At 40.8% G+C, this 14,085-nt stretch overlaps 1 protein-coding gene across 2 annotated transcripts in view; it reads right to left on the reverse strand.

Annotated features, from left to right (window-relative positions):
* KIAA1328 (KIAA1328 ortholog) overlaps window positions 1–14,085 on the reverse strand; it is a 295,276-nt gene that overhangs the window by 159,999 nt on the left and 121,192 nt on the right. For both annotated transcript variants that reach the window (XM_042452213.1, XM_042452214.1), the window contains one exon: window positions 8,946–9,073. In XM_042452213.1, the coding sequence (XP_042308147.1) occupies window positions 8,946–9,073 (128 nt within the window). The remainder of the gene's footprint in view (window positions 1–8,945; window positions 9,074–14,085) is intronic.

Here is a 14,085-nt window from a genome sequence, read left to right on the forward strand (position 1 = left end):
AGGCTGATCAGGTGGATCTTTGGAGCCCAACAATTGGAATCATGTTGGTCTGTGTCAATTAGAGTAGACCCACTGAATCAATTACTCAACAGTTAGTCAGTCTGCAGGTAAATCCAACTGATCCAATAGCTCTACTCTAATTGGGACTAACAGTAATATTTAGACAAATGTGAACCCAATATGCTGCAACACACTTACATGCATTAGCAATCTGCCACTGGGGAGCTTTATTCACAATATTCAAAGAGATAGCAGTATTACTCTATTTTATTTTTACTTTTTAAAAAAGGGAAGGAAAAAGGACGAAAGGTATCCTTGTGGCACCCTTATAGCTGATTTATGCTAGCACAAGCTTCTGTGAATTCAAGCAGTGGATTGTAATTTGGAAAAGCTGGTGACAAATGAAACCAACTTAAAGGTACCACACAACTGCCATGTCCCCTTTCCTTTCTTTTCCTGGTTCTTGTTGTTCCCAAGAACGCATCATTGGCCATTTCCACTCTCATGTGCATGTACCAACCTTTTCATGAGAAATGAACAATGAAGGCTGGGCTTCATAATCTCAGCAGCCCCAAAATCAGGATATAACTCAAGGCAATCCTGGGCAAACCTCTGCAAAAGTCCTTCCAAAATCTATGTGACTTCCTTGCTTCTGTGCTTAAAGGTGCCAAAAATGCAGCTGCTCTGAGAAGATGCAGCTCACCAGCCAGGATTTGCTTTGCCTGTGTAGGGGTCCAAGGCATTGCCATGTTTGGAATTGGGGTTGGCCGGCTCTCCCTTCGGTATTCTTCACCTTCCTTGGTGTCTGTATGCCAGAGAAGTATTTGCAGGTGGCTAATGGTAAAGGATAACCAGACTGCCTTATCCTATTTATGTCAAGAATATGTTTGTCATGCTGTGGACAGCAAGACAAATCAGGGTCTAATTAGCTCAGTCAATTCCTTCAGTATTATCCTTTCAGTCTACACTGAGTTATTAAAGCCATGGAAATACAACACTACCAAGACAGCAGTGATGGAAGTAAGATGTCAGAAGCTTATTAACTCAAGTTTGAAGATGCAGCTGCAAAGCAGACAAACTATGATAAATACAAATTGGCTAAATGGTAATCCATACCGTTGCCTTACATTTACAGGGCAAACTTTCTAGCAGTATTTTACCACTTTTAGGAATCAGCTGCATTGCCAAATGCACCACTGACCAAGACAACAATGGCAGCACTTCGAACGTCAGGTTGTTACTGCAGTGGCTTCAAGAGGACAACGTGAACCAAGAGGCTTAACAGGCAAGACCTTCTAGGCTCTCTTGAACCTCGACCACAAGCAAAAGTAAGACCAAGTGGGGACTGCTGCTTTTAGAGTCAGCCTTCCTTATCTGTGGATTTTTTTAATCCACAGATTTAAGCATCCACAACTTTAAAATATTCAAAAAAAGTATAAATTCCAAATAGCAAACCTTGATTTTCTATTTTATATAAGGGGCGCCATTTTACTATGCCATTGTATTTAGTGGGATGTGAGCATCCACAGATTTTGTTATCCACGGCAGATGCTGGAACCAAAGTCCTGCAGATAACAAGGGCCCACTGTACTTACAATTGCCCATTGTGATTTTGCCTTTACTTCCTACTTTACTTCATCACCTTTGGCCCTCTCCTCTGCCTATATCTAGGCTGTATGTTCTTTGAAACAGAGATCTCTTTTACACTTACAATAAAATGTATTCTGGTAACATGTATTCTGACACCAATGTATTCAGAATAAATATGACAACTGGATCTGGAAATTTAAACCTGGCAATGTTACAGGAAATGAAAAGTTAGACTATGAATGGTTTATCACAGCACAGGTTCTTTTTACATATACCAGGAACACTCTCAAAATGCTATGAATCTGACAGCCCTAGATAGACATGGTAGAGCTCCAGACACAAGGATAAATCATGGCACTAAGACAGGATCCAGTGGACCAGATTCATGGGAGGAGTGTATAAACCTAACACACCTTCAATTTTTTCTAGCAGTAAGGGCACTTAGCAAAAGTACAAAACAGCAAATGCACAAAGAGATTCAGATTTGCTCCATTTCACCAGGTTTCACAAGCATCACAAATTGGACACTAACCATTGTGAGCTACTACTTGACAGTCATAAAGACTGAGGCCACACAAAAGAAGTTAGTGTCAGCTCAATAACAAGGTTAACAGGATACAGAAACAGAATTTAGATTTCTCATACACAGCCTCAGCCTACGGGTTTAGTAAATGTCAAAATATTGCTGCACAATATGCATGTGCTGCAGGCTATATTTCAGAGGAAGGAACTGGCAAAACCACTAAGTATTTCTTACCTAAAAAAACTGTGGGGTAATTTAAGTTTTCCAAGGCTTCAAGCCTTTGTCAAGGAAACAAAAATATTTAAATCTTTAAAAAAAAAATCAGCAGAGTATCAGAAATGTGCCTTTGTCTAGCTATGCTTCCCTAAGAACTGAAACTGTCTCCAAAAACAACACAAGGAACTTGTAGTTCAAAACAAAAGTTTACTAATGGCTTTAATCTATATTTACATAGAAGCTATATCCTAATCAAGCTAGTGAATAGTTCAGGTAGATAAGAAATATTTATCTCACCATCTTTGCAAAGAAAGTTGAGAGAGGAGGAAGATGGAGGACCAACAGTTCAGTTGAAAATCTGTGCGGGAGAATCACTCTGTTAGAATGTTAGTTCATCCCAAAAGGGGGAGTGACCTGTCACATAATTAGTTTGAACGAGAGAGAGAGGAGTTTGCACGCAGGAATTCCCTATTTATCTAAGGAGGGGGAAAGGGAAGGGTACATTTCCTCTTGACAAGACTAAACTTCCAAGATATCTCAGGCAGTATGGCCAGCCCCTGTTAATGTGTGAAGATGATTCACTTCTTCAAGAGAGCCTTGTTGGTTCTAACCTTTAAAGCCCTACATGGTTTGGGTCCTGACTACTTGCGGGAGCGCCTCCTTCCATACAATCCACCCCACACACTTTGGTCCTTTGGGAAGAATCTGCTACAACCTAAGAAGACCAGACTTTCAGCAGTGACCAAAAGGACCTTCTCATCAGCCGCTCCCAGGCTCTGGAACGACCTACCGGATGAGATCCGCCATATTACCACCTTGGAAGCCTTTAAAAAGGCTATTAAGATGGATCTTTTCTGGCAGGCCTTCCCAGACTAGGTTAGATCCATTAGATCCATTAGACTTGCCTCCCCCCTCTAGTGATACCAACACCAAAATTGATACCATCACCCCTCCTCTAGAGGAAGATTCATTTTTTGCACTAATCTGCCCGAAATTCCAATGTATTCCTATTGGATAGTTTTAAATTTTTTTGATGTTTAATCTTTTTTTATAGGTTGATCACTGTTTTTATGACTGGGGTGACGGTTGGGGTTTGGGTTTTTTAAAATTGTAATTTTTAATTGTTTGATGTTTTATTTATACTGTTGGAATCCACTTTGATTCCTTTGTAAAAAAAAGCAGAATACAAATAAGTATTATTATTATTATTATTATTATTATTATTATTGAATCTTCCAAAAAGCACCTGCCCTGTACCTCCACTGTCAGCTAGCTCTCCATTAGTACATTACAGAACTCATTTCTCATTTATCAGACTCTCCATCCCACACCAAAGTATTGTCCATCTAATTGCTAGCTCTTTTGACAGGAGGATGTCCCCTCTGTTTCGACTCCTGGCTGAGCCTGCCACAGGTCAGTAGGTGACCTAGCAAAAGGCATGAAGTCACCTGAGACAAGCTCTTCCTGGGCAACTGATCAGCAGGCCAGGAATGGTTGCAGAAGCCAAACAGGCTGAAAAAGGCTCCGTTATAAGCAGCTGCCTGGAATCCTTGTGGCCCAGTAGGAAGCTTATTCACAGGCAAATCCACAGCAGAGAAGTGGAAAATGTAGTAGCCAGCAGCTTGGATGCCATTTCAGCCCCGGATCCCATTTAGGGAGAAAGGTGGGATATAAGTGCAATAAAATGGTGACTTGGAACAGCGGTGCAATCCTCTCTATAAGGCCCTTGTGTCCCTGTGACCAAATCCATGAGCAGGGCGCTAAATGAAAGAACCATCTGGGAGCTACTACAAATGGCACGAGTTTTTCCTGTGAAATATCTCAGGAACAGAGCTGGTGCAGCCAGAATTGGGGTAGCTTAGCTTTTGTTCCTGGTTAGAAACTAACCAACAAACCCTAGCCAGGGCCCAAAACAATCGCAACAGGTTTTGAGGCGCTCCAATCACCCTCATGTCATTTCATCCCCTTGAGATGTTGGTTTCTGTACCCCTACACAAAGACACAGAGAAAGGACGCTCCACTGCCTTTGGGGACAAATGCTGCCCTTCAAGAGCCCCTACTCATAATTAAAAATAAAACCTGCTAGTATTTTGGTTTGTGGAGGGGGGGGGGATGAAACCGCTCTGCTTATTTGCCTGCTTCTCATTCAGCTACAAAGAGTCACAGGCGAGTTGAAACCTCTGAGCCAAAGGATCTATCTGCAGATGCAGTGACGATTTCATACAAATAAGAAACCAAAGGCACCAGCTGTGCTCACAAACAAACAGATTAATAGAAGAAAGAAAGGCCTGGCAAAGGATTTTGCCCTTCCTTTCATTGGCGAGACTTAAGAATACACATATACACACACATACTTTGCAGATGGTTCAGCTTGAAACAGAGTGGTCAGAAGCCCAGGTCTTCCACCTTACAAAGCACTTCCACAGTTTCTTGCCAAAATAAATTGGATTCTTTCCACTGTTTGAGATGGCAGTGAAGCAAGGACTGTATAATTAGGTCTGAGCTGATTACCTAGAACAAGGGCAATTTTCTTTACATACGAGTAAAGCTTCATGAAAAATGGCAAAGAAAGTACATTTGGGAGTAGCTGGGCAACTGTCTAAAATTCTTCTTGATGGAAGTGATTTAACTACATTTTAATATAGATGGTATTTTCTATTAATGTCAGGGCAGAAACTTATTGCTCCACATATCTCATCACAAGGGCTATCTTCGCATCTGTCTGAGTCAACTTCAGTGACCACTTTAATATTCACTTTACAATTAATGCTGCTTTTTTATGGCTCGCTAGAAAGTAAACCAATTTCAGCCCAGCTCCTCAGTATTGAATTTATTATAAAAAGTTATGTACTTAAAACTCCTATAATGAAACCAGAGGCATCATGAGATATTAACCTAGAGTTAATGCTGAGAAAGCCGGTTTGAATAATTCAATTCATGTCACCTTAAGTATCTTTTCAAATGGAATTAACTTTATCTCTCTCTCTCTCTCTCACACACACACACACACACACAAGGAAGCACCACATTCCAGTTACTGATTATTGACTCCAGAAGGACTCCGTCTTAAATCATCTCGGCACCATTTTCCCCAGTAAGTTTGCAGAGTTCACGCCAAGACAGATGCTCAGAATGGAAGCGCCAGACTGTGAACTAAGGGCCATTTCCATTCAACCCCATCCACTGATAACAGACATTGCTTGAATCCCAGAGACCGACTGAGCAGAGCTGAACCAAACATTTGTTGGGCTCCTCTTTTTATGTTTTGTTTTATTTATTTATTTATTTATTTATTTCTGAATGTGGGGTTTTCAGGGAGGGAAAATAATGGATCTGTACTGTATATGCAAAATGTTTTCACCTAAGTGTCAACACCACCACCCTAAACCCTTTTTGTAAAACTTATTTTAAATGGCTTTCAAAAGGATTGGAAGTAGACATTCATAGAGAGAGGGTTATCAACAATTGCTAACAGGACCTGACAGATACATATTGTGACCCAAAGGGGTCTTTCATCTTATGGCAGAGAAAAAAGCTTTCCTGGTTAAGTGTTCCTCTACAGGACGTCTTCCATATTACATAGCTACTAGTCTTCCCTTGCATATTAAATCTTTTTCAACCTCATCCCCATGCTTGTAGAATATGTTCTTTTCTCCCTGCTAATATAATCATATATTTTCTTTAAAGAGAAGGCCTCATAGTGAACACTTGTTCTTTGTTGTTTCCACTCCCTTGGTAACAGATACAGGTTTAAAAACCAAAATAATTCACAGGATACGGTGTCTAGTGGATGCTTTCCATTATAGTACAGCAAATGATAACAAGGATCTAACTGACGGTGTGTTTACACTATACAATTATAACAGTCAACTTCTCTGACTCCATTCTATGGAAGTTTGGATTTATAGGTCTATTAATGAAGGAATTCAGAATTTCTGTTAGTTCAGACGAGAGCTCTCCCCCTAAACTACAAATCCCCCAAGATTCCACCGAGTAAAGCCATGGCAGTGAAAGTGGCCTCAAACTGTTACAACTATTCAGTGTGGATATATCCTGAGCAGAGGTAGGAAAGGATCTTGGGAAAAGGCTTTACTTCATGAGGCTATCAACACTGATGAAATTGTAGTAAATAGCCACTGGGAACACAAAACCACAGCCTCCACGCACATCCTAGCGCAAGGTATCTTTAAACCTAGCATTTCATAAAATGAGTCACAATGAAATTCTGTAGCTACAGAATTTGTATCCACCCACAGCTGAGTATACAATACCATGAAGTCACAGAAAAGGAAACAAGAATCAGATGAGAGTGGACAATTTTGGACAACATGATAGGCAGTACCAAACTCTAAAAACTGAAGCAGTATCCCTGACAATACTCATTCACTTAACATTCATGCAAAAGAGACTATTAATTGCATTTAAAAGCAATAAGGAGAGAAGGAATGAATCAGATTGTACATCTGGAAAGAGAGTTAGGACACTCTTGTTTACAAAGGCTTGCTGTCCCCTCCGTCCAGTTTTGCAGAAGGTCACAGCTGGAACGTTGGCACCTATCATCTTTTCAATCCACTGTTCCATTTACCCAATGAAAACAGTTCTTGAATTAATACTTCAGTAAGTTAGTAAAGACATAAACACCATAGCACTTTTTGTTTGGGGGTTTCTAATGAAGAATAAGGGTTGATTCGCGTATGCAATTTCACAAGAACCCTAGTATTATTGTTCTGAAATGCCAGAGCAAACTTTTGCCTGTTTCATACTCTACAGCTCCACAAAACCTTTTCAAGTTGCAATCAAATAAATAAAGTCAGCCCTCCATATCCACAGATTCAGCCATTGATGGCTTGTAAATATTAAAATATATCTATAAATTCCAAAAGCAAGCCTTGATTTTGTCATTTAATATAAGGAACACCATGTTATTATGTCATTGTATTTAATGGGACTCAAGCTTCCACAGATTCTGGTATCCACATGGGGTCCTTGAAGCAAAACACACCAAATACCAAGGGCCCACTGTAATAATACATATTTTGACTTGGATTCCTGGGTTACCTCATTCTTTCACACAGCACTCTCCAGCTTGGTGCCTTCCAGGTGAGTTAAACTATAGCTCCTGGCATACCTCACATAAAATGATGTGATTTGTAGTCCACACTTGGAAGATGCTGAGTTAGCCGTATGATTATGCCATGTGAGTAGGTACATCTAACCTCTCAGCCCACTCCTTAGCACTATCAACTAAAAAAAATACCCACATCAAAATAAATTTTATTTCTTATCAGAGATAAGGCAGACAAGCCCAGTGAACAAGTGCCCTCTCGATGGCAACACTTACACTCTAGCATGGTTGCTCTGGACATTCTTTGCTGTCCTTCACGCAATACCCAAATACCACAGCCAGGCAATACACTTTCCCATGATGTGGTGTGTTTGCCCAATGCAAAGGCCACCAATTTGGTGAGGTTTTTGTTTTGTTTTTGTCTCAGCTGGTATGGGGGGGGGGGTGATCTGTTAAAAAGAACATGGCAAGTGGTTAACAGTCAGGAACATCGTTCAGAACTCTTCAGGTGGTGATGTTGCAAACTGACTACTCTGTGTGTTTAGTTCTGTGTGGACTGCACCACAAAATGGGAGTCTGGAGCAACTGAAATGTTCTATCTGCCTAGATAAAGGTTAATAACATGACTTTTGCTTTACAGATTTCTCTGTTTTGTTTTGTTTTGTTTTTCAGAATCTGCTATTTAATTGAATTAAATTATTATAGTTGGCCCTCAACTTTTGCACAGGACTCCCATGCAAGTGGAAAACTGTGAATACAGGCCCACATATTATGCTATTTTTTTTTAACCTAAGGAACACTTCTCTAGCCATTTTTTGGTCTCCAGCATGATTCTGTGGTCAATTTCTGGTGGAAGGACCTAGAAATTCCTAAAGAGAACATATTTTTGATTGTGTATAGGGCAGCAGCAGAGATGATGTCAAATACAGTAATCAGAGAATAATCAAATCTGCAAATGCATAAACCACAAATGTGGAGGGCCCACTGTATTTCAAGGATTTGCATTGCATTATACAGAATATGTATCTATATAAAAGAAGGGACAGAAAGCCCATAAGAAACTCATGCCCATAAGGCTTCAACATACTACAATATTCTGCCATGGCTCCAAGAAAGAGCTAGGATGGCAAAACTACATAACTTGCCTGCTGTATTTGGGCCATAGAATCATAGAATAATAGAGTTGGAAGAGACCGCAAGAGCCATCCAGTCCAACCCCCTGCCATGCAGGAAATCCAAATCAAAGCATCCCTGACAGATGGTCATCCAACCTCTGTTTAAAGACCTCCAAGGAAACCAATACCTTGCACATCATCTTATGACTGACAACACCACAGTGCAACTGATCCAAATATTCCTCTCAGAAGGAGTTGCTTACCTCTGAGTCCCATGAGAATGAAGGATCCACAGAAATGCCATCTTAACAGGGAAATGCCGCAAGTTGCAATGCTTTGTTGCCCCAGAGTTTCACAGCTGAGAAGCACATTCTAATAGAATGACAGATAACAGCTATCCAAAAGGAAGCAATAAATGCGCAGATGAGACACTTACCTGCTGCTCTTTTTGCTTGGTGGCCTCAAGCTCTGAAAGGGAGTGCGTTAGTTTTTCTTGCTGCTCCGAAAGATATTTCTGATAAAGACTCAAGAGCTCCTGGCACTCTCTGTATTGCTGCTGCAGGGGTGAGATAGCAAGTTAAGGGGAAAAAATGTTTCTCATGGAAAGACAGGAGGAAGGCAGTCAAACATATCCGCCATTTATTCTATACAATGTGGGTAGGGACTCAGTATCAACTTCAGAAACACAAAGAAGCAGGCACTTCTAATCACCAAAACAAAATATTTTTGCCATAAGCAAAACAATACATTGCCGTCCCTTAGTTACATTCCTGCATCAATGCAACCACCCATATCCATGCCTGAATACTATGGATTTTTGTTTGCAGTGTTGATCATGTAGAAATTCCTGCCTTACAAGGTATAGGCAACTCTATCTCTCCCTATCAGCATTCTTCCTTTCCAACTTTCACACTGATGCCCCTGGACTGGAAGGGGGTTGGATTAGATGGCCATTGGGAGCATTTCCAACTCCATGATTCTATGAGACATGATAACCTGTAAACACTGAGAAATCAAAGAATTCTAACACATTTTTAACAAAAGTATTACCTCCATTAGAACAAGAAAGGAATGATTTGATCACCATCATGCTAATCACCAACACAAAATTAGCTATTATTGTGAAACAATGAAACTACATTTCTTACTAAACCATAATAACCTCTAACAATATCAGATAATGTTTCCAAAAATGTGAACAATTCATTGAATAGTTTTTCCTTCTGGCTTTTATCCCACAACATCAGGGTCAGCACACAGTTAAACATTTATAGAATGCTAAATAAAGATGAAGAAAAGTAGCAGCAACAACTTTGAGAAGAGCAAGTAACACACTGGTTTTTTTAAGGAAGTTTTATTGGTTTTCTTAATAAATAGCTGTACTAAGCAGGCACCAGGTGGGTTCTTCAATCATTGTCAACTTCAACATCCATGTTCCCACAGCAAACAAGATGGCATCATGGTCTGCAGAGCAGCCTTTCCAACTGCATACTGTTAAGCATTCCTGCTTAGAGGTTCCTGCAGTCACACGAAGCCAGTAGAAGCTTTGTCTTGCCTACTAAGCTCACTCAGATGCTATACGGTGAAAGGATAAATGGCTCACTTCAGTTATTGCAAACAAATAATATGTAATTAAATGCCAGACATTGGCATTTTTTGGTTTGATGAGATGGTGACTAGTGAGTTAACTAATACAAAACTCTATCAGCACTATGTATCTTCAGACCAGCCAAATGTACATGGTAAAACATAAACTCACGCAGACACCTCCATCAGTGCACTGTGCTTATATTTTAACCATTAGCACTATACTTCACCAACCACACCACTTCTCTGTCTGTTCCTGAGACTAATTCAAAGGTGCAGGTTCTAATCTTTACAAGCCTTTACAATTTAGTAAAGAGTTTATTTGCCAGGTGCCCTGGCTGGTGGATTTGGGAGAGTCTTTTTATGTTGATGTCCAAACTCTAAACTTTTCCTCTTTTAAGCTCACCTTGTGTCTGCTTTGTCATCCCATTGCAGGAAAAAGAATTTTCCTATTTTCCTATTCAATTATGTTGACTTAGTTTTGGAGGGTCACCATGGGTCAAAGTAGACTCAAAAGCAGTTAACAACAACCACCACCCATGCCCTTTTGATAGTGTTTCTATCTCAGTATTGGCAGCTCTCTGTGATTTGTACATAGCAGATATGAAGTGCAGGATGGAACGAAATATCATAATTCAGCAAGAGAACACAAGAAGAATGGAGACAAAGACGGCGGCAGTGATAGTTTAGGGAAAAAACACAGGCAGAATGAGCGCAGAGATGCAAACGAGGTAAGTGTGGATGATTTATTCATCAGTGGCCCACATGGTCATCAATTTGCTTGACTTCATTCCCAAATGCAAAGCCTTTTGTAAACTCCCCATGGCTCACAGGCAGGCAATGCCTGGCAGGCCTTTCGGAGACCAACGACAAGTTTTGGACAGTGATCTAGAGAAGCAGCAAAGTGTGGCATTTGCAAAGATATTAGCAAAAGCACCCTGCCTTGCTTGCAGCATTGAAATTCCAGGAAGAGATGAATTGGCTCTTCACCTGTCACTGTACAATTCCCTCCCTTGCTCATTTAACATGGTAAACCATTTACTTGGCTTCCCCTCCCTCCTGCCCCCCAGCATTCCTTTTACTCTCTCTGCCTCTGTGCTTTTAATTATGCATGCAGACAGGGTGAGGGCTCGCTGTCCAAAGCGATTCCTCCAAATCAAGGGTTTAAAACAACAACAACAAAAGCAACCACAGCACAGCACGAGTAAGAAAGGGAACCAAACATACTCCTCCAGCCTGCAAACAGCATCAGCCAGTGAAGTTGCTATACACTTTTCCATATAAAGCTGTGGCTGACTTATTCCTCTTGCGCTGTAACCCTACAAAGACAAAGAGAAGCATGGCTTAGGGGACAGATCAGAAGTTTTTAAAAGGATAGTAGTGTGAAATGTGGGTCGCACCTAATGGCATTTTGAAGGGCTCCAGATATTAATCAAGTAAGCATCTTGTCATTGGAATGATGTGCCTTCAAGTCAACTCTGACTTATGTCAACACTTCTTCAGAGGTTTACCATCACCTTCCTTTGAGGCTGAGAGTGTCTTACTTGTCCAAGGTCAGCCAGTGGGTTTTCATGGGTTTCCTAGTCCAACACACAAACCACTACATCATGCTGGTTCTCAAGATTTCTTTAGGATATTTGCCATTGCATTCCTCTGAGGCTGAGAGAGTGTGACTTGCTCAAGGTTATCCAGTACATCACTAAGGCTGTGTGAGGATTTGGACCCTGGCCTCTAGTTCAACACTCCAACCAGTGCATCATATCAGAACTCAAGTGCGCACAACCTCTTCCTGAACAACAGACCACTTCACTGGCTTCTCTGCTTGATTTCCACCTGAAAACAAGAAGCCTACAACCAGCCTGGACTATGCAAAAGTCATCCCGTGGGAAGCCCACTAAAAGCACAGAAGCTGTTTCCAATTTCTAAACGAAACAGAAAACCAGTTAACTAAAGAATAAGGCACCAGCTTGTGATCTGTTCAGGAGGCTGGTTTGGATGCCACCTTGGCTACTCAAAGAGGGCAGGAAGATGTACTTCAAGAGGCAGCAGCCTTATCTTTGTCTTCCTGCCCAAGATTTTGAAGTCATTCACACTCTCCCTAGCTAGCATGAATTGTTCCCCTTTCTGCTGACAGACAATGCAAGATGCTGGTGGGAAAACCCATACTTTTTTGCAGATATTTTACTTCTCTGACATTCTTTTCTTTTCTTTTTTTCTAAAATGCTGTCAGGAGGCTCCCCAAAGCATTTTCTATTTGATCCAACCAGAAAAAACTGGAAATCTTCTTAAGTTCAGACCGAACGAGAACCCCTTGAAATGTCTTTTCTGTGCTTGAAACAAACAAATAAACAACAACAATAAATGGCACAAGTAAGGGTTTAAATAAGCTAATTACATTTCTGAGCTGTCAGATGGGGAGCTCAGGCAGTTTTATCGTTCAGTGTGTTTTGTCAGTATGCACACACTCGCATACACACACACATGGAGACACATACACACAGACTCTGAAATGATTTGTAGTGGCCTCCCGAGTCTTTGCCAGTGACGATGTATATAAAAGGAATTTTTTATGCCAGCTGTAACCATCGGCAGTAATGTTTATAGTAGGTGAACATATTAGCCTGGACGCAGGGCATGAATTTTACTCTTGAAAAAAGCCTGTTCGTTTATACAGCCCAAGAGTTAAATGTTGGCATTTGAAGACAAATTATAGGCAAATTCATTTAAATCCCGAGTTACGTGGCAGAATATAAAAAGCAGACAATCCCATTATCATCAAAGTTGGATGCTCCTCTGCTTGCTCACCTTTTGACAACCCACCTCCCACGAGCCAAAAGCACAATGGAACTCATCATTATTACAGAGTCCTTCCTGCTAGGACAAGAGAAAATGGGAGAAATAGATTTCAGGACAGACAAGAAATCACAGGAATATATAGCTATACTTCAGCTGATGAAGGAGATTCATTCCTGGAACCAAAAAGCAAAAATAGAATGGCAGGAATGGGGATTGTCTCCACAAAAAAAGGAGAGTAGTTCAGCATGTTTCCGCCAAATTTTTTTGTCCAAAATGAACATGATGCACATGTGAAATGTAACAACCACATCAAGTAAGCTTTGCATAAGTAAATCAAAACAATCAAACCTTCCAGCGACCACTTGAAAGCTTTTTCTAAAATGCTTCAAAGGATTGTTCTTTTCTTTCATCAGTCTTCATTTTTCTTATGAGTTCCATTTGACTGACCCAACTTATATATTTGTGCTTTTTTTTAACAGGCTGGGGGTAGCGGCTGAGGCATAGTTATCTGCTTTCCTTTTTCCTTTCTGACTGTTGGTACATGCTCAGTTATAGAGCCAGTGTAGAACAGCTGCTGAGTTTTGGGCTAGGATTCTGGGAAACCAGTGTTCAAAACCCCAATCAGCCATGGAAACCCACTGGGTGACTTTGGGCAAGTCACACGCTCTCAGCAATTCAGCTTTATCTGCCATGGCTCCATCCCATGTGGTTGGCCGTCAGGTGAGATGTTAGAGCTCTCTGGCTAAGACTTCTAAATATTCCTCCCTGAACTGCAAATCCCAGCATTCCACAGGATGAAACCACGGCAGTTAAAATGGAATTATACATAGTGCTAGAACTGTGTAGCGTGAAAAGGCCCAGACAGATTCTGTGGCAGACATCAGCTACCAGCATTGGCCCCTCCTGGCTAAAGAAACTGACCTGGAAGCCCTCATTTGTAGGTTGGGATGCACACTGCTACAGGAACATCTCTAGCCTACAAGTGCTGAAGAAATTCTTCTTGGAAGTGTCTTCTTAGCATCAATGCCTACAGTCGACCCTCTGTATCAACGGATTCCTTATTCACAGATTGAACTATCTACAGCTTGAAACTATTTTTAAGAAATATAAATTCCAACTACACCATTTTATTCCGCCATTGTATTTAATGAGACTTGAATATCCATGGATTTTGATATTCACGGGAGGTCCTG

Source organism: Sceloporus undulatus, chromosome 2 (assembly GCF_019175285.1).
Source record: "Sceloporus undulatus isolate JIND9_A2432 ecotype Alabama chromosome 2, SceUnd_v1.1, whole genome shotgun sequence".
Classification (NCBI taxonomy): domain Eukaryota; kingdom Metazoa; phylum Chordata; class Lepidosauria; order Squamata; family Phrynosomatidae; genus Sceloporus; species Sceloporus undulatus.